Consider the following 17,461-nt stretch of genomic DNA (forward strand, 5'->3'; position numbering starts at 1 on the left):
TGAGATGATTTATATAAAACCTCAATGTAAGGCGTTGAAATTATTTGACATATCTTCACGCTTGCGACTGCTTAATAAATCCTTAAAGTATTAGTTAATAAAGTATAAGTTACAAAGTAAAATTCAGGTGACGCGGTATCACCTGGCATCTACTACTTTTCTCAGCGCTGTTCTAAGTGGACCAGTCACCGTTGTTTCTGATAAACTACTAGGGCATTAAAAACAAGCTTTTATTTGGTTTTGACAGGTTTTGCGTTTGCGTATGTAAGAAAAACGTCTTAGAATATATAAATAAATACAAATATATTTTTCTCCAATCTCCGATGAATAAAATGTCGTAGTATTTGCATTGGGCTTCAATGCGCCCCCTGGAGGACGTACGCGTTTCCGTATAATCGTAAACAGTTGTTGTTCAGTTACATTAAGCTCCTGTCATTTTGTTTCAAAATAAAAGTTCTGTTCTTTCGTTAAAAATAATAAATTAGCCTACATATATTTAAACGATACATAAAGTAAAAACGACAGTATTTATTAACTTTGAATCCAAATGATTTAGTAATAATATTTTTACTGTTGTTTAGTATTTTTATTCTCCGTGTAGATTTCACAAGCAAGCATGAAATGTGATATTTTAGCCACCAGAATGACTTGTGCTTGACTCAGCAAAAAAGCCTCCCATATATACATCAAATTCAGCAGTGGCAGAGATATAGATAAATGGGGGGTTAAACTGTCATCACAAGAAATATATTTCTGCATTGATAGGCCTGTGGGATATAGTGTGCCTGTTTTTTTTGGCATGGCTTTAATTTTGCAACTCTATTAATAGTTGTTTGGGCAGGTCCATATTTATAGATAAATAAACTCAAAAATAAACGCAAGCCATGCTTTATCTTCAATTTTTATTTTCTTAGTTGGAAAACAATTTGCAATAGAATTAATCATTTCAAAGGTAAAATACAAAAGATAGTAAGGTATAAAAACAAAGAAAAATGGGTTTGTTACAAAATTGTTATTATCTCAGTAATATATTGGTTTCTTGACCAAATACCTTAAACACAATAAATCCAACATCAAAACGAGTTTCAATAAAAGTCAACATTTTTTTAAAGGACATGCCATTAATAATTTACTGATATAAAACAGTAATACTTAAAATGTGCTCAACATATGTCATGTTTTAAACCAACAATTACTGAAAACAAGAATGTTGTCATTGCATCAGAAGTCTGGAGACAATATCCTACGTATACTGATATGAGATTGTCTACAATATGTACAGCAAAATTACTATGGCTACATTATTTTAGGAACAAGAAATGCTTCCTACATGTTGAATTGATCGCTTATGTCTCTGCTGGGGGAATTAGAAATGAGAGACAAAATCTTTTATTAATCCTGTTTAATGACATTTACATCTTATCAGCCTATTGGTAACATTTAATAAATGTTAAATGTGCAATCACTATGTCTGATGGCTTAAGGTCTTATATACTGACTGAAACTGATGATTAAAACTAGACGGCACTGTACAAAATGGTACACATAAAACAGACACCACAGTAACAGACTTAACATCTCTCATTTTTACACTTGCCAAATTTTAACCTAAAGGCCCAGACTGTTTAGCACCTTGCTTAATTTATGTACAGATGACAGCTGGTTTTCGATCAAGACCTTACTGAATTCAACACACACATACGTTTACCACTACAACACTGGAAAATTTCATATACACAAATAATTTAGAAGGGCCCTCATACATAGTTTCAAAAGATGGCTTAAATATACAAAGTTTTTTTTCCCCAATTCAGTGTCATACAAATTCATACATTGCACGATTAAAATGTTTGAACGAATAAATGATTGCAGCAAAACAAATATCGTGCAAATTGTCTCAACAATTGTATTCTTATATTATAGAGCTACGCAAAGTCTTATTAAAAGCAAATTTCAGAATCCTGGAGGTTTTAAAAGACAAACCCCTTCCTGAAGTTATTTAGAATCCTGATTTTAAATATGATATCATAGGACTCTGGACCTATTGTATGTCCAAAGATAAACACCTAAAAATATAAATAAAGCAACAGGTATCTGTGAAGTTTCTCAAAGCCCCCGAGTCATTTCCACTCAGATGTGGAAAGTCCTCAAATCTGTACAAAACACAATAGAACATTAAGAAAAAAAGATGTTCCCCTTGGTTTAAAGTTAAAGCAGACGATTCTGATCTCAGTCCATAACAGCTAGAGTTTGTCAGTAATATCCAGGATGGTACTGTTGACTCCATGGCTTCTGATTCCAAAACTGATGAAGACAAAGATTATTGTTTCATGGATTTAAATATTTTATTTTATAATATGAATTTCATAAAATAGGCTATTTCTATAAATGCATATTTAACACTACAGGTAGTATGTTTTCTTCATCTGGACCAAAACAGATTTCAATGAATCAGAATAACACACAGAATACAGAAATCATCCTTTAAAGAGACACTCACCCCTTGTTGCCAGCTCTGGTTGAATGCTTGTGCTTTGTTCATGTTAAAATTCCCATTTTTAAAACCGCGATTATTTCCTCCTCGACCCCTGAACTTCTGTAGAACCATAAAGATATTAATATAGATGCACTTGGGCAGGCAGTGAACATTGTGTTAAACCAACAAATGTGTTGATCAAAAGATTTACAACAACAGAAAAGAAAAGCTACATTGGGATTGATGCAGACCATCGCTGATCTCTCACCTGGCTGAAGTTGCCCCTATTGGCTCCTCCCCCTCTGGCCATGTTGCCCCTGTGCATGCCTCCTCCTCTGCTGCCCATGTTACCCATGTTTCCCCGACCCGGTCCTGGTCTGGGGGGACCACCTCTGTTGGCCATCCCGCCACCACGGTTAAAACTGCCCCGGTTAAATCCTCCTCTGAAGGCAGGGGGAGGAAGAAAGCCTCTTGGTGGCCTGCTGAACCCACCTCGAGGTCCCGGTACTGTTGAACAGTCAGAAAAGAAACATTTGTTTTTTTCTTCATTAAGGCTTGCCAGGATTTCTTTTGGAAGCATTGAAATGCAACAGAAAATATTATTGACACTATTTATTTATTTATCGAGGTGTCTGTCTATAGCCTAATTTATGTTTTTTATGAGTGCCGTACCCCCCCTGAAGTTGCCCCTGTTCTGAAATCCTCCTCTTCCGCCCCTCTGACCGCGTCCACCACCACCACCACCACCACGACTGAACAGATTTTTAACTCCTCGTCCCCGGATGCCCCCTCTCTTCGGCTGAACTCCACCCTGGTTGAGTTTCTTCTCGGGTGGAAGGGAACTTCTGCTCTCTTCCTTGTACTGATCGAGCAGTTTCATGGCTCCTTCTTTCTGCAGCTCAACATAAAGCACTTCATTGAAACATTCACCTTCCACGGGCAACGAGTATATTCCTGAAAGAGATTTACCAGAAATGAATCGAAACGTTTTATAACTGTCCACGTTTAGGGGACGGCACACTTATTTTAAAGAGACATAAGTGACGACTTTACCTTTCATTTTTAGCACAGCGTGTTCGGGCACGTCTTTGCCATCTGTTTCGGCCTTTTTCTGGGTTCTCTGTATGTACGCCTCATCGGTCGGACAGACGACCACAGCTTTCCGCTGGAAGCTAGCAAACAGGCACATTTTCCTTCTTTGGGCTGGTGCTGATACATTAGTCTAAACATAATAATATAATAATCATCACAAGAGATATTACGTTAAAAATAAATCAGAACTAACAAAAACAATCATATACAAAGATGTGTGACTAAGGCCGGATACACATTTCGCATCTAAAACCGTGAAGAAAACGTGAGCTGCACTTAAGGCATTAATTAAGGCATATTCTTTTTTTCCAAAGCGCCAGGACGCTCTACTGGCGTCTGTTGTCACTGAGCAACCATGGGCCATGATTGCAGATCGACGAGGAGGTATAAACAAAAGAAATATGGATTATTTGCACTGAAAATACCTTGCAATAGCACTGCTACTAGATTTACTTATGCTGTGATTATCTTTTTCTCCATTTTCATTGAGCTTGTCTATATTGGCTAGTTGGTTCTTGTCACATGACGTGCGGTGCTCTTGCGCCTTTATGAAAAATTTAGATTTTTTCATCTCGATGCGGCACCGTCACTCCTGAAAAAAGAGCGCGTCACACCACATGCGCGTCGCGACCACGTCGCCCCCTATTTCCGCTTTTCTGCATTCAAAATAACGAATATGCCCGCGGAAAAGATGCGAAGTGTTAATCGGGTCTTAAGTGTCAATAATTTTATTCAATCATATAATGAGCCACCCATTGATTTATTTTAATTATATATATATTTTTCTAGATTACATTTAGTCACCTGGTCAAGAATGTAATTGCGTTTCTTTCGTGCTGCAATCTCAATAAACTTCCCAAGGAAGAGCGGAGCACGCTGAGATATTGCTGTGATTTTTATGACGTCTTTCATCTGCCGCTTCAGACTGGAAATCTGAATTTCAAAATGAAAAGAACATCCGCTGTCATGTTCATGATTATTTTAACCTTATTAAACTCAATCATATAATACAATCTGACTCACCATCATTTTCTCTATGATGGTGTTGGTTCCAATGATGTTATATTTTCCAGGGTTGGCTTGTGTGTGCTTTGTAACCCATTCTGTCTTTCCTGATCCAGGCAGTCCAACCATGACTACGACCTATGTCATTTTACAAAAGATTCAAAGTTTACGAAAGACAACAAGGCAAAATGTATCTTCAGAATAGACTTGTACAGAACATCTTGCCATTTAATTTAATTACTATTTTTGATGTATACAGAATATAAAACTTTCACACTGAGCAGCATACAAATTTTACAATGGTAAATTGTATTAGCTAGGTTAATGCATTTTTGCACATTTAATTTGTAAAATAACTTAGGAAGGTACCGTACTATTGTTCTGAACATTTATTCTAACATCCTGTATACTTCACATACTATTAATACTATTTAATAAAAACAAGACTGGTCAACATACCTGCATATATATAGTGTATAGTAAGCAGTATACTAGTGAAACCAACCTCACAGTCTTCTTTGGTCTCGGGTCCCTTTGGTCCTCTGACACGATCACAAACAGGAATGTTCTGCAGGAATGTGAAGCCGTCAGGTTGAGGAAAGAAAGGTGTTTCTCGCTGACCGAAGTTGAACTCAACTGCACAGTTATGGCAGAGCACATGAGGTAACAGCGCCTCTCCATCAAGCTCCTCTTTACTGACTTTAAAAGCACATCCTAGATCTTGTCCGTTCTTAGAGAAGGAAATCTCAACATCTGGACCATCAAAGTTCTGCCAAAGAAAGATTTACATTTATGCATTTTGCTGTTATCCAAAAAAAAAGGTTTCCATTACACAACTAAAAAAAAATTGAAACAATTCTGAAATGTTAAAATAAATGTAAAAGCACATTGACACTTACATGTATATAGGCAGAATATAAGTAATGCAATATACATATTGTAAAAAAAATACACTAAAGAACATTTTATTGTACTGTACGTGTATGTATGTTTACAAAATAAATGCACATGGACACTTACTATAAAGCAACCAACAACATCGTTCTCATCAAATGCCTCTCCAAAATCTTCCGTCACACAGTTGTTGGTTTTCTTAGCCTTAGTAGAAAAGGCATAAGAATTGGGGTCCTCTCCTGTAATATTAAAAAAAAACATAAATTGGTTTATTTGAACTTATATTTCTGAAAGAAATCAACACAGACCCTTACCTAGCAGAAGGGAGCTGTTCGCCAGTGACCAGCCCACCAGGACATCATGAATCTCGATTCCTTTACTCGAAATGTGTTTGACGGGTATCTTCTCGATAATCTGGAAAATAAATCAAGGATTTTAAAAATTGATTGAAAAAAAAAGGTAAAACTCAAGTTGAGACAACAGTCACACCTTCATTTCAAAGCAGGCCTTGCCCTTGGCCACACCGTAAGACGCCCGTCCTCCGGCCCACAGGTAGGCAAAGCTCTCCATAGTGAGAGAGGAGGCGCTGTATCGATCCCGAGACACTTTGAAGTGCAAGTCGCAGTTGTCTGAGAAAACACAAGACAGAGGCTTCATGCATTGTGTTTTTCATCTGCATGCTACTCTGAGAAATGTTTATGATATTTACATCAGTATTTCTAGTTGCATTCTGCGCTATATGGGTGATAAAGCTAAAGTGCTATGCTGTACTTACAGGTGTCCAGACATACAGTGGTGTCATCAAACTCTTCATCTTCCTCCTCCAGTGGAGGTTGAGGTGACTTTGCCCTGAGGGAGTGATCAGTGAGATACTGTAAATATAATTATATATAATATCATTAATTCATAGCTTTTGAAATTGCGTGTGAAGTTCCTTCAGCCCTTAGAATGTGTACGGCCAGAGTGATGTGTAATATCTCCATTCAGATTACACAAAGAAAGCTAAATTAATCTGATAATAATTATCTCATCCAATAATTGTTATCTCTTTACATTAATTCTTTAGCAATTTGTAGGATTACTTACCTTATTTTACTGAATATATATATATAAAAAATGTTAAATATAATCACAAAAGCATGTTACAGGTCAAAAAATGCTTCAACATACTGTATGTTAAACATAAATACAATTCGAACATTTTTTTAATTCTGCTAAAGACATACAAGTGATGACAGAACCTGTAGACAGACAAAACCATAAATAGATACAGTACAAATAAAAACAAAAAACAACTTTACAAACGTACAAATGACTGTCTAAACATGTTTATAAAAATGTCTCACTAAGAATATAAAAATGAGAAATCATGTTTTCTTCCAGAACTGTCTAAATCCCATTCAGTATGCCTTACACGTTGTTGTTCTAAATCTCAAATCGACCCAAACCCGGATCAAAACGCACACACAATGTCTAAGAAATAAACAGCACTCGTCAACTCTGAGTTGACAGAGAGAGATGCCTCTTAAATTGTGGACATTAAAATGGTCGACAGTAAAAATGTGTGTTTCTTTGCACTGGAGAGGAACAACATTCAGATTTGGCTCTTTACTGCCAAAGCTGTTCATGCGGTGCAGAGGAACCTCAGGAGTACCGGAGGCCTGACTGCACAGTTCTTACCGGCTGTATTTGCTTTCTTCAATAAACTCAAAGTAGCCCCTTCCATGTTCATCTCGACGTCTCTTTACACCCTTCTTATTCTTCTGTTCATCACTCTCGTGTTTGTCCGCATCTCCTTGGGAAATAAAACAATATAAAGTAAGGGGGCGCGCCTCCCCGCTGGACCCTACATGATGTGACACGGGGGTCCACATCGTTACTGGAGGATTTATTTGGTGCAGTCTGTAAATTGCAATGACCAATATTATTATTTTAAAACAGAAAGGTGTATAATTGAAAAAGCACATGTTTAAAATCAAGGAGTGCTTGTTTTTTATAGAGCAGCTGATACACTGCAGTACTGCTTATGGGTACAGAAAAGAGGCTGTTGCCAAGACAACTGCAAACTATGCAATTCTGAGCTAAGTAACACACATTTTCAGGTTCACGGTGCATGCAGCTGGAAGGAAAGCAACCCTTTGTGTGAATGGTGAAGGCACGTTTGGTGATGGACAAAACTGCCACACGTCTCCAATTTAATCAAATAAACCACACCTACGCATCAACAAACACAACCAAAATTAAAGTCAGCATAAAATCAGCAAACCTCAAACTACTTTACACAATTCAGAAATCCATTAGACATAGACACATTTTCATGATCTTACATGACACTATATTGTAAAAGTCATGACGAATAGTAATATACAAAACCTAAGACATTTTTATCAAGACCATCAATCTTACAGTACTTCAATGTTTTCTTATCTATACAGTATAAATGGGCTGTTGTCACGTAGTAAATAAAGATCTAGGTTCTTTATTTACCAGAACCAGAAGTGAGATACTGTAAACATTTCATGAACTATGAGCCCTTAAGCACAAGACCTAAAAGACCAATAAGGTCGTCCTTGCATTGTCAATATAATACAAAAAATGAGAACACATCTGCTGAATGTGGACTAAGATTAATAATGTCCTAACATGTGCTCCTCACTACTCCAGGCAAAATGAAACAAATGAGCTGATTTCATTATGCACAGACTCCATCTGGATTGTCTGTCCTTCTGTCTCAACTTCAGCATCCTGAACCTATGTGAACTCCAGTGACCTCTCTTTCCAATAACACAATATTTAGGGTGACCATTAGGAAACAATGCCAAATATGTTTTTTATTATTATTTGATTTGATAACGTCAGAGAGATATGGCTAAAATTTGGACATACTGTAACTATGCTGAAAATGTGTTGGGGTTAAATGTAATGTTGCCAAATATAACAGTAACTCTCTCCAACATAACTTTAGAAAGATAATCAATATTTATAAAGCAGTGATGTAAATGATATACGAAAAAAAGCTTCTATAGGCTATGCTATATATTACACAAGTAGTAGTGATGGGCAAAACTGAGTTAAATGCATTAAATACTGTGATTTAAGTCATGAGGACACAAATGGAACAATTTCTTGACAACCCTTAGAAACCATCTATGCTGTCAAAATGAAACAAATTACTCCGCTCGCGGTCCAGACATAACAAGCTTGATGCTCTAATCGATTATCATTACCTGCATAACAGCTCAGATATTAAAAGAATATTTAATCTCACCCTCTCCAGAGACAGCCACATCATCCACGTCAAATTTCTCCATCTCTTCATCATCATCATCTTCTTTGAGGAGCGCATCCTCGTCCGAGTTATCCATCTCTACCCCCGCGTCCTCCTCATCCAACATGTCATCATCCTGATGCTCCTCTGCTTCCGCGTCATCTCCATCCTCCTCATCGGCCTCCATGCTCTCCCCAACCAGGTCTTCATCGCCCGTGTAACCAGGGCCGCCTTTATCCGCATCCTCTCTTTCAGCACCATTGGTCCTGGACAGCTCCTCTTGATCCAGAACGGCTTGAAGACGGGACATCAGATCGGCCTTGAGCCCTTTATCAGACAGATTCCTCTTCTTCAGCTCGTCCTTCAACTCGTTCACTTTCAGCTTTTTCACGTTGATCGAGCTCATCCTTCCGTTCGGATCCCTTGTTAAATAAACGATTCCTGCAAAATTACAAAATGTAAAAAGGAACGAGACGTTATCCTACAATAAACCCGTCCGAGCGGACAGTCTTGCGTACACGGCACTCGGTGCGAGCAGATGGGCAGCAGTCAAAGCTATACGGGGCCAATTCAGCCTTATATAATATTACCGTAGTGCATGGAATAGATAAGAAACCTACCGTGAACATCACTGCTTGTAGCCGCACGGTGAAACCGTAACCAACCGAATAAATGGCCGGAGAGATTACGGTACTGTCAAAGTCAAAGTAAAGAAAATGTGTATTTCTATTACAAATATGATTTATTATTATTCATATAAGTCATTAATGAATCACGTCATCCTTAAATCACTATCATTATACCATTTTACCTATGAGACCAATGCGTCATGGCGTTACGTCACGAGTCACGCCTGATGTCAAGGCAAGGCAGGACCGATATATGTAATACTTTAATACGCTGCTTAAAGTACACTTTGAAGTTGTGCTGATAGTTACGTTAGAATACAATTAAATAAAAGTTTCAACCGCGTGTCATGATATATTTTATGTTGGCTTGTTCGATTCGTGCTAGGAAAAAAGACGCAACTTGACTTCCGGTAAGGGAATGTTTTACGGCGCTTTTAGGGCACGTGATCCACGGTAGGTTTTTGCGGTGCGAATATGGACCTCTTGTGAAGCTAAAGTTCAATATACATTCCCTAAAAGACAGATAAATCGGCCAACTCCCTGGGACGTGACTGCTGGACTGCAGACCGATGTAAATCTAACATTTTAGAAGATTGTTTATGTTTGAGGGGCTTTTCCCATAATTGTTACCCGATTTCAAAATGTCATTGCTATGAAACACATATGTGTGTTGAACTTTTAACTACGCTAATATCATAAGTTGCGTTATGGCCTTTATAAATAATGCAGGCCCTCATGATAAATGACGTCACGTAACACGCTTGGCGTAGAGTCGTCGTTTCTTAGCAACCGATTTGTTGAACATGGCGGACAAGTATAACGCAGGTAAGCGTTGTTTTACCGTCAAAAGTAGCGTGAAAATATTTTTTAACAACAGGAGTTTATGTTTATTCGTACAGACCAGATGTTTGCTTTTTGTGTCACAGCATTAACGTAAAAAAATCCTTTCCCAGACGATTAACAGTCACATGAAATATAAGTTCATTGCAACTTCCCAGTAGCCCACTGAACTTGTTTTTTTGTCTTACCACAATAATGTAAAGTATCGGAATTAACCCATATTTTCTTCTTCAGAGACTATTATATCAGAGACCCATAAGAAGATATGTAATGCCTTTGATGTATTTGACCACGAATCCAACAAGACTGTTGATGTTAGGTACTGTCAAGACATTCACATGTTCTGTTTCATATAAGAGCGTATGTTCATGTTTAACTATGTAAGTTTACAAGCAACCAGCTGTCAATGTGATATTAATTGTATTGCATTTGTTACTCGTTGCTGTTTTTTCTTGTAAAAGAGAAATAGGCACAATTATCCGTTCACTTGGCTGTTATCCCTCGGAAGCTGAACTGCATGATATCATAGCTGAGGTTAGTGGGTTTGCTTTTCGGCTCTAGATTTAATCATTGACTCATTGCAAACTAATTAGACAAGTGTCACACCACAATCGGTCCTATGAATGATGTGCATCTGCTTCCACAGCTAGAAGAGGAAGAGCCTACAGGGTTTGTGCGCTATGAAAGGTTCCTTCCAACAATGACTAAGATCCTGCTGGAGCGCAAGTAAGCAATTACAATCAATCACACAAATGAGAAATATCTTGAGCTTGCTGTAGAATTACACATAAGAAGAACGCTCAGGCAAATATAATGTATTTAAAACAAAAGGTTGACTTTGAGGTTTGACTGTATTGTTTCTAATATTAGTATAATGTCCCAGCATATCTCTGGTGTAGGCAGGGAGCACCTTGGACAGGTTAGCAACTCATCCATCGCTGTTATTTCATCATTCAAAAGTTAAAATGCTTTTATATAATCTCTTTTATGTGTTTTTTGGGATTGGTCTTAGAGTCTTTGTAATGTTTGTTGTACTCAGTGATATTTGTTTTGTGGTTTGGATATGAGTCCGTTTGTACAATGGAGAGCTGATCATGGAGATCAAGGGCCTTTGAGAAAATGATTTGATGTTATTTTTTAAAGTTGAACCTTTATCTTCTTCATCAATGTTGATTTTGTTCTGATGTGGATCTCACTTGGTCGAATTGGTCATATTTGTTTAACAGTAAATAAAAGGTGCATTTAGCAAACCCTAGCATTTGTTAAGTGTTTTAGATGCGCTTGCTCTTCATTTCAGGTTTCGTCCAATCACAGAAGACTTGCTTCTGCAGGCCTTTGAGGTGCACGGTTTTTATTTTTACTCTTAACATATTTGCAGACTTGGGAATGAATTTGTGAGCAGCTTCAGAAGTATATATTTTACATTACACATTTGTGCCTAATAATTGTGCGGGAAAATTGGTGATTCTGTATATAAATATGGCGTCTTAAGACAAAGGAAAGACTTTATAATGGTGTCTTTTTTTAAGGTTTTAGATCAGCAGAAAAAAGGATATTTGGAACCAGAGGAATTGACCAGATATTTAACACAAGAAGGTAATAAATCGGTAAAATAATGGTTTATGAACTGTTTTAGGATTAGTAAAATGGCTGTGATCTCACATCAAATGTGATGTTTTCGAACATGCCTTAAACAGTCTAAATGAAATGTTGTCCTGCCTCCGAAGGAGAGCCCTTCACACAGGAAGAGGTTGAGGAAATGCTGTCCGCCGCTGTTGATCCTGATAAAAATGTCATTCTCTACAAGGATTTTGTCAGCATGATGACCATTGATGATCATCGCTGATGGCTGATGGTATAAACAAAGAATTACTATGAAAGCGTTGAAAAACAAAACATCAAGTTACAATAATAAATCATTTGATTTGACCTGATTTACTTTGTTTATGGTGTTTTTAGACGACTTTTTCCATCCAAACAAAATAATTTGACAAGAGAAGAGTGTGTGTGAGGCTTAGCGGTTGTACACATAGATTAACAATTCTAACAATACTCATTCTCACTATTAATAAGGCAGGTTTTCTAAGGCCGTTTGGGTGTCAGAGACCCTCATTACAAAGTCACTTTGTGGTGTCTCTCCTCATTCTGTTATTTTCATTAGCAAACTCGCAGCTTTCATGAAGGGGTGAGAAATTCTCTGAGCTCGTTTTTTCCTAATTAACCTGTGCTCCACAAGAGCTTCTGTGTGAGGGCAGGGACATGTCTGTCCCCATGTGATCTGACCAGAGAAACCTATTACTTTTTAATAGCCTTTGAAGAATGCAGTTATGCAAATTAGTTGAAAGTAATATTTCAAGAAAGGTATTGAAGGACTAAATTGACAAGGAAAAAATTCAGTGTATATACAGTGATGTATACTTGACTCCTTTCCTGGTTTGATATGCCCTTACGAAAAGCTTTTTTAAGTAGCACAAGGGAAGATTTACAGGTAATATTTTGTGAAGCATTATTTTATGATGAAATATTCTTTCAATATTACCCAGATAATTGATTTTCAATCCTCTGTTTTGCCATGGTTCTTCTACAGAAGACATTTACTTATAATATTATAAGTATCTAATAAATGTTAGCTTAGGAGGCTTTGATGGACTTTGGTAGAAGGGATGTTGGATTTGTAACCAGCAGGTGGCGCTTTTGATCCACGTTTGACAATGTTTCGTCCAATTCTGTCTGTGATTAGCATAAAAAGATGAAAACTGTAAACTATGAACGTTTTATCATGTAGAACAACAGTTGGCCAATATTTAAAAACACTATATAGCTGCCAGACATCTCACCAGAGAACGTTTGATTTTGTTTTCATAACTAAACATTTGCATTTAAAAGTATAAATAACATCAATACATTTCTCATATTTGACCATAATTGACATGACAACATCTGTTCAGGAATGTTTTAATAGCGTTCTCGGTTTCATGTCATTCATTATTTGCCTTAACAATAGACCTACATCTCTCCATCATAATGTGACTTTCCGTATTGGGGAGATTTAAAGTTTAAAGTCATTTGAAATGTCTAAAGTACACGCCCACACGTCACTCTGACAGTCCTGATGACGCTATTGGCTAAGGGGCGAAGAGGAGGCGTGGTCAGTCTACCCAGAGACAGATGTGCGCTACTCTGGAGTGGGAGAAGCGCAGTCCGTTCTGCTGTCAGTGTTTTGCGCCTCAACCCAACAAGTCCACATGCATGACAAAATGCGCCTGTGCTGGGATGCTGTGAAATCTAAAGCTCTGCCCATGGACGCATTATACCAGAAGGAATAGAAAGGATTCATTCTGTGTTGGCAATTTCAAGGTGGAACATCTCCTGATATTCATATTCCAATGTGGAAGATGGATAGGTTCGTGCATGGCAGTGATCACTGAGACTGGACATCAGAAGGACTAACCTGAGGTTGATTTTTGGAGCTTGGTTTGTGGATGTAACCAGAAACACAGATATTCCACCAGTTCCCTAAAGCTTTATCATGAGCTCTCTAACTGGGAGTAAAGACAGATCCGGCACGAGGAGTAGAAAACATGGGGTAAGGATTATTACTAAAATTATTATAATTATAGACTAACTATTAACGCATGAATTTAATACAGTTGTTGCTTCTATCGGTATGTGCGCAATGTTGGCTATAAACCCCACTTTGGATTTACATTGCAGACCCACTTTTGCGCACTTATTTTAAACATTTTCCATATCTGTAACCGAGACGTCATTTATTGCAGATGACAGATTCCTCCCCGACCAAGTCCGCATCATTCTCTCCTGAAACCTGGTATCGAAAGGCTTATGAAGAGTCCCGGAGTGGCAGCCGCCCCATCCCGGAAGGTGCCGGGTCCATGCCCGGGTCCTCCGGAACCCCTTCTCCCGGATCAGGAATATCCTCCCCGGGGTCTTTTTCCGGCTCACCTGTGACCGTGTCTCCGGGAATCAGCACCGGATCACCCGGTTCGTTAGGTGGATCTCCAGGATTCGGCACGGGATCCCCCGCTTCGGGTAGCGGGAGCTCACCTGGTTCTGAACGGGGGATCTGGTGTGAGAACTGCAACGCTCGGCTGGTGGAGCTAAAGAGACAGGCATTTAAATTACTCATTCCCGGACCCCATACTAGCAAGGTAGGCTGGTTACCAGACCATTTAAAATATTTTAAAGACAAGTTTTGACTTGGTTAAGCAAACACTGATGGCATGAGATGTACGTCGAACAGCGGCGCAGTGCGTAATTTTGGACATCCCGCACCTCTGAGTACCTGTGCAAGACACCGAACTTAACATTTGCCTGAATTACTCCCGTTTAAATGAATTACCTGCTGCGTTTTTTTGCTGATGCCCAGTAATTGGTTCGCTTCTTTTGAGGGAATATGTTTAACTTGCGTTATATCTGTTTCATAGAAACGATCCAAATATTGCGAATAAGAAAGAGTTTTGAAAATGAGCTGGATTGAATGAGACACAAAGAAAGAAGTATTGCACACGAGGGTGGAGTGCTGAACCTTCAGGACATTGCAGCATGTTGCAGATCCAGTATCGCTGTTATTCCTGTGCGTCTCTGTGATCATGACGAGACTAGCCAAGGGGGAGAAGTTAATTGGTGACAAATAACTATTTTCTTTGCTTCGTGAATTTTGTAACTCGAAGCAGATTGAGAGAGATACACTTCATGTTGTGGCTTCGGTGGAGAGGACCGGGTCGTTTGCCATGCGCATTTATGATTATCCATTTATTTTATTTTCTGACATGTGCCACCCAAGGCACACGAACTGAAAACAAAACAAAGGTGTGGATTCCACTGTACACCAGATCATAACTCATAACCACAGAATGTACATAGGATATGCGTAAATATACAGTGCGTAATTGGATGCATGTGTGCGTAAACGTGTTATGGTGCAGCAAGGCGTATTTCTTTTATACTAAAATAACATAATCAGAGAAAGGGATCTTCTGAAAATAAGTTAAACAGAATTGAATATGATGCTAATAATTAGGGGTTATGTGTGCGCCTTATGGCATTCAAGCACAGTTGATTCAATTAAATAATTACCCATCCTGAACAGGGGGCGCTGTGCTTTTACAACAGATACACTATAAAGAATCAGTATTGCAAAAATATGATATCATGTTATACTTGTTTTACTTGCTTACTTTTTGGACAGGGGTATATGTTAGTTGAATGTAGCTGATCCATGCATTTAATTACTATTTTGTCATAGGAATGTGTTTACAAATAATTTTGGAAACCAGCACCTTAACAACCGTAGATGAAAATCTGGTTACATTCTTTATAGAGACCCATAGCAGATACAGTATAACGCTTTTACCAGAGAGAAAGTGTTAAAAGAGAGACATGTTATAAGGGTTACAACCCAATCACAGTTGCAGTTCCTCCAAATTAGGCCACACAAACATATGGTGTCCATTATCTCAATAATTACTCAATTTAACCCTTAGCATTCCAAAACAGCATTCACATCAGCTCAACACAAACGTGTCTAAATAAACTCACAAACAAGTTTTTGTATTGATACAATCATTGTAAAAGGAGCACTTTGCCGTGTTTTAACAGCACCGTTCCTCTGACTTACCCGTGGTCTCAGATTTTATGGCTAGTTCTGCCAGCTGCAAGTGACCTGGAGCTGCCTATTAAAATGTGCCGGAGGAGGGGCTTATAGGAAGGAGAGGGTATCACCGGAGAACAGGGTGGCCGTGTGGAAGCTCTTTTAATGGCTGTGCTTCCAGCCGGAGGCAGTTTTACTGGAGACGTGAAGGGATCATCACCCACATGGTGATTTGAAGCGTTGTTACACGAACTTGTATTTGTGATATACAGTAGGTCATGGCTGTTGACTTTGCAAGTTATCATTAACAAGATACCATTTAACTTGACTCATACGAAATTTCTACATGACAGATCCTACATGGCAGACGATGATCTTTGGACTTTGGAGCAAATAAATGTATTAAAGGAGTTCTGTTATCATTTACTTGACCTCATATCAATTAAACTTCTTTGGAATACAAAAGAAGTTGTGAAAAACTTTGGAGTTCTTCAAAATGTTGTGTTCTGCAGTTGAAATTCAGAGGTTTGGAAGGACATCAGTGAGTAAAATGATGTAAATGATGAAAGAATTCTCATTTTTGGGTGAACTAGCCAGCTTAGTTTGGTAGAGCGTTGATTATGCATCGCAAATTTGTGGGTTAGATTTCAAAGAATATACAAACGTATGTATAGCTTTGTATAATTTTGTCCCCGTCATTTATATATTTGTCACAATTTGGCTGTCAAAAGACTTATTGTTGATGATTGAATACCTGCGATGCTGACGGTAGCATTACCATTTTGTTTTCTCATTCATCATCTTCTGAGCGGCCATGCGCTGACACATCAAGACACATCATTTAGGAATATCTCCCTTTCGATGGAACCCAGTGTACTCGGAGACCAGTATAGCTCACAGAACTTGTTCTGTCAGACTCACGGGGGTTCTTTCATCCCCCTGGGATCGTGTTTAGATTACCCAACACAAGGATGTTAATTTCATTCCTTTGCACACACCGCTCCAATTTCGGTAGCAGTATAGCACTGTTGCCACGGCAGCAACATGTTATGGGCATGAGATTCATACATATTTCACGTTTTAATGCTCTTTATGCCTCTCAGGTGGGAAAGGCATTATCATATAAAGAGGTCGCTCTGTCACTACGGACTGATGGGAAAGGGTTGCTGACGCGGCCTCAATTCTGCAGCCGCTCTTACTGTACGGCACCGACTCTTACTGTAAATGGCACTCCCTCCTGTCCGGCTGAAGGCTTTGTCTCGGCGCCGGGGTGTAATGGTGTCACTAGGACATATATGAATGCAGCTCAGTGATAGAGAGACATGTGAGAGAACATGCACGTCCCTGCAGGATTTGGTGCGCTCAATAGGGACCATAGATTGTAGAAAATGGTTGTGAGTTTTATAAAACTGTGATTTTACAGATTGTGCTTTGTGATCACAACAATAGTGGATTGTTGACAAAGCCAAGCTGTGATACTAAAATGATACTGCTTGGATTTACAAGTCAAATGCTTTATGAACCATTTGTATTACTTGATGTTGATGTTAAGCCTTTAAAACCTGCTTTTTGAGACTAGGGGTATGCATTGTGAAATATTTTTTTTAAGCACTAGCTGAGGACGGTATGCTGTTGTTTTACAACTT

General features: G+C 38.5%; 3 protein-coding genes across 6 annotated transcripts in view; 2 read left to right on the forward strand and 1 right to left on the reverse strand.

The window, feature by feature from the left end:
• Positions 1-885: 885 nt before the first annotated feature.
• On the reverse strand, positions 886-9,769 carry hnrnpua (heterogeneous nuclear ribonucleoprotein Ua). 3 transcript variants are annotated; one of them, XM_056768449.1, is made up of 15 exons: positions 9,547-9,769; positions 8,736-9,428; positions 7,148-7,262; positions 6,243-6,316; positions 5,957-6,096; positions 5,782-5,881; positions 5,594-5,706; positions 5,079-5,342; positions 4,592-4,711; positions 4,373-4,501; positions 3,530-3,698; positions 3,149-3,430; positions 2,745-2,983; positions 2,501-2,596; positions 886-2,304 (listed from the first exon to the last, which is right to left on the reverse strand). In XM_056768449.1, the coding sequence occupies exons 2-15, from the start codon at positions 9,139-9,141 to the stop codon at positions 2,254-2,256; spliced, it is 2,298 nt and encodes a 765-aa protein (XP_056624427.1). In that variant the 5' UTR covers positions 9,142-9,428; positions 9,547-9,769; the 3' UTR covers positions 886-2,253. The 3 variants fall into 3 exon arrangements, with proteins under 3 accessions (XP_056624427.1, XP_056624428.1, XP_056624426.1); XM_056768450.1 differs by having other exon boundaries at positions 2,501-2,593; positions 8,736-9,769; XM_056768448.1 differs by having other exon boundaries at positions 8,736-9,769.
• A 16-nt stretch (positions 9,770-9,785) lies between these two features.
• On the forward strand, positions 9,786-12,138 carry efcab2 (EF-hand calcium binding domain 2). 2 transcript variants are annotated; one of them, XM_056768452.1, is made up of 8 exons: positions 9,786-9,935; positions 10,094-10,189; positions 10,439-10,523; positions 10,666-10,738; positions 10,851-10,930; positions 11,502-11,544; positions 11,734-11,800; positions 11,932-12,138. In XM_056768452.1, exons 2-8 carry the CDS (start codon positions 10,168-10,170, stop codon positions 12,048-12,050), a joined length of 489 nt encoding a protein of 162 aa, XP_056624430.1. In that variant the 5' UTR covers positions 9,786-9,935; positions 10,094-10,167; the 3' UTR covers positions 12,051-12,138. The 2 variants fall into 2 exon arrangements, with proteins under 2 accessions (XP_056624430.1, XP_056624429.1); XM_056768451.1 differs by having other exon boundaries at positions 9,786-10,189.
• Positions 12,139-13,423: 1,285 nt separating this feature from the next.
• The window catches only part of kif26ba (kinesin family member 26Ba), a 72,858-nt gene continuing 68,820 nt past the window's right edge, over positions 13,424-17,461 (forward strand). The window contains exons 1-2 of the mRNA XM_056768101.1: positions 13,424-13,790; positions 13,984-14,373. Of these exons, the coding sequence (XP_056624079.1) occupies positions 13,734-13,790; positions 13,984-14,373 (447 nt within the window). The 5' untranslated portion in view covers positions 13,424-13,733. The remainder of the gene's footprint in view (positions 13,791-13,983; positions 14,374-17,461) is intronic.

Source organism: Triplophysa dalaica, chromosome 15 (genome assembly GCF_015846415.1).
Source record: "Triplophysa dalaica isolate WHDGS20190420 chromosome 15, ASM1584641v1, whole genome shotgun sequence".
Taxonomy (NCBI): Eukaryota; Metazoa; Chordata; class Actinopteri; order Cypriniformes; family Nemacheilidae; genus Triplophysa; species Triplophysa dalaica.

Bases quoted from the DNA above. Each gene is read 5' to 3' on its own strand.
- hnrnpua (XM_056768449.1), bottom strand. From the start codon at position 9,141: ATGAGCTCGATCAACGTGAAAAAGCTGAAAGTGAACGAGTTGAAGGAC. The intron at 2,597-2,744 runs GTGAGAGATCAG...ATGGTTCTACAG, and splicing joins ATAGGGGCAACTTCAGCCAG to AAGTTCAGGGGTCGAGGAGG. The intron at 2,305-2,500 runs GTGAGTGTCTCT...TGTCTTCATCAG, and splicing joins ACCAGAGCTGGCAACAAGGG to TTTTGGAATCAGAAGCCATG.
- efcab2 (XM_056768451.1), top strand. From the start codon at position 10,168: ATGGCGGACAAGTATAACGCAG. The intron at 10,931-11,501 runs GTAAGCAATTAC...TCTTCATTTCAG, and splicing joins AAGATCCTGCTGGAGCGCAA to GTTTCGTCCAATCACAGAAG. The intron at 11,801-11,931 runs GTAATAAATCGG...CTGCCTCCGAAG, and splicing joins CAGATATTTAACACAAGAAG to GAGAGCCCTTCACACAGGAA.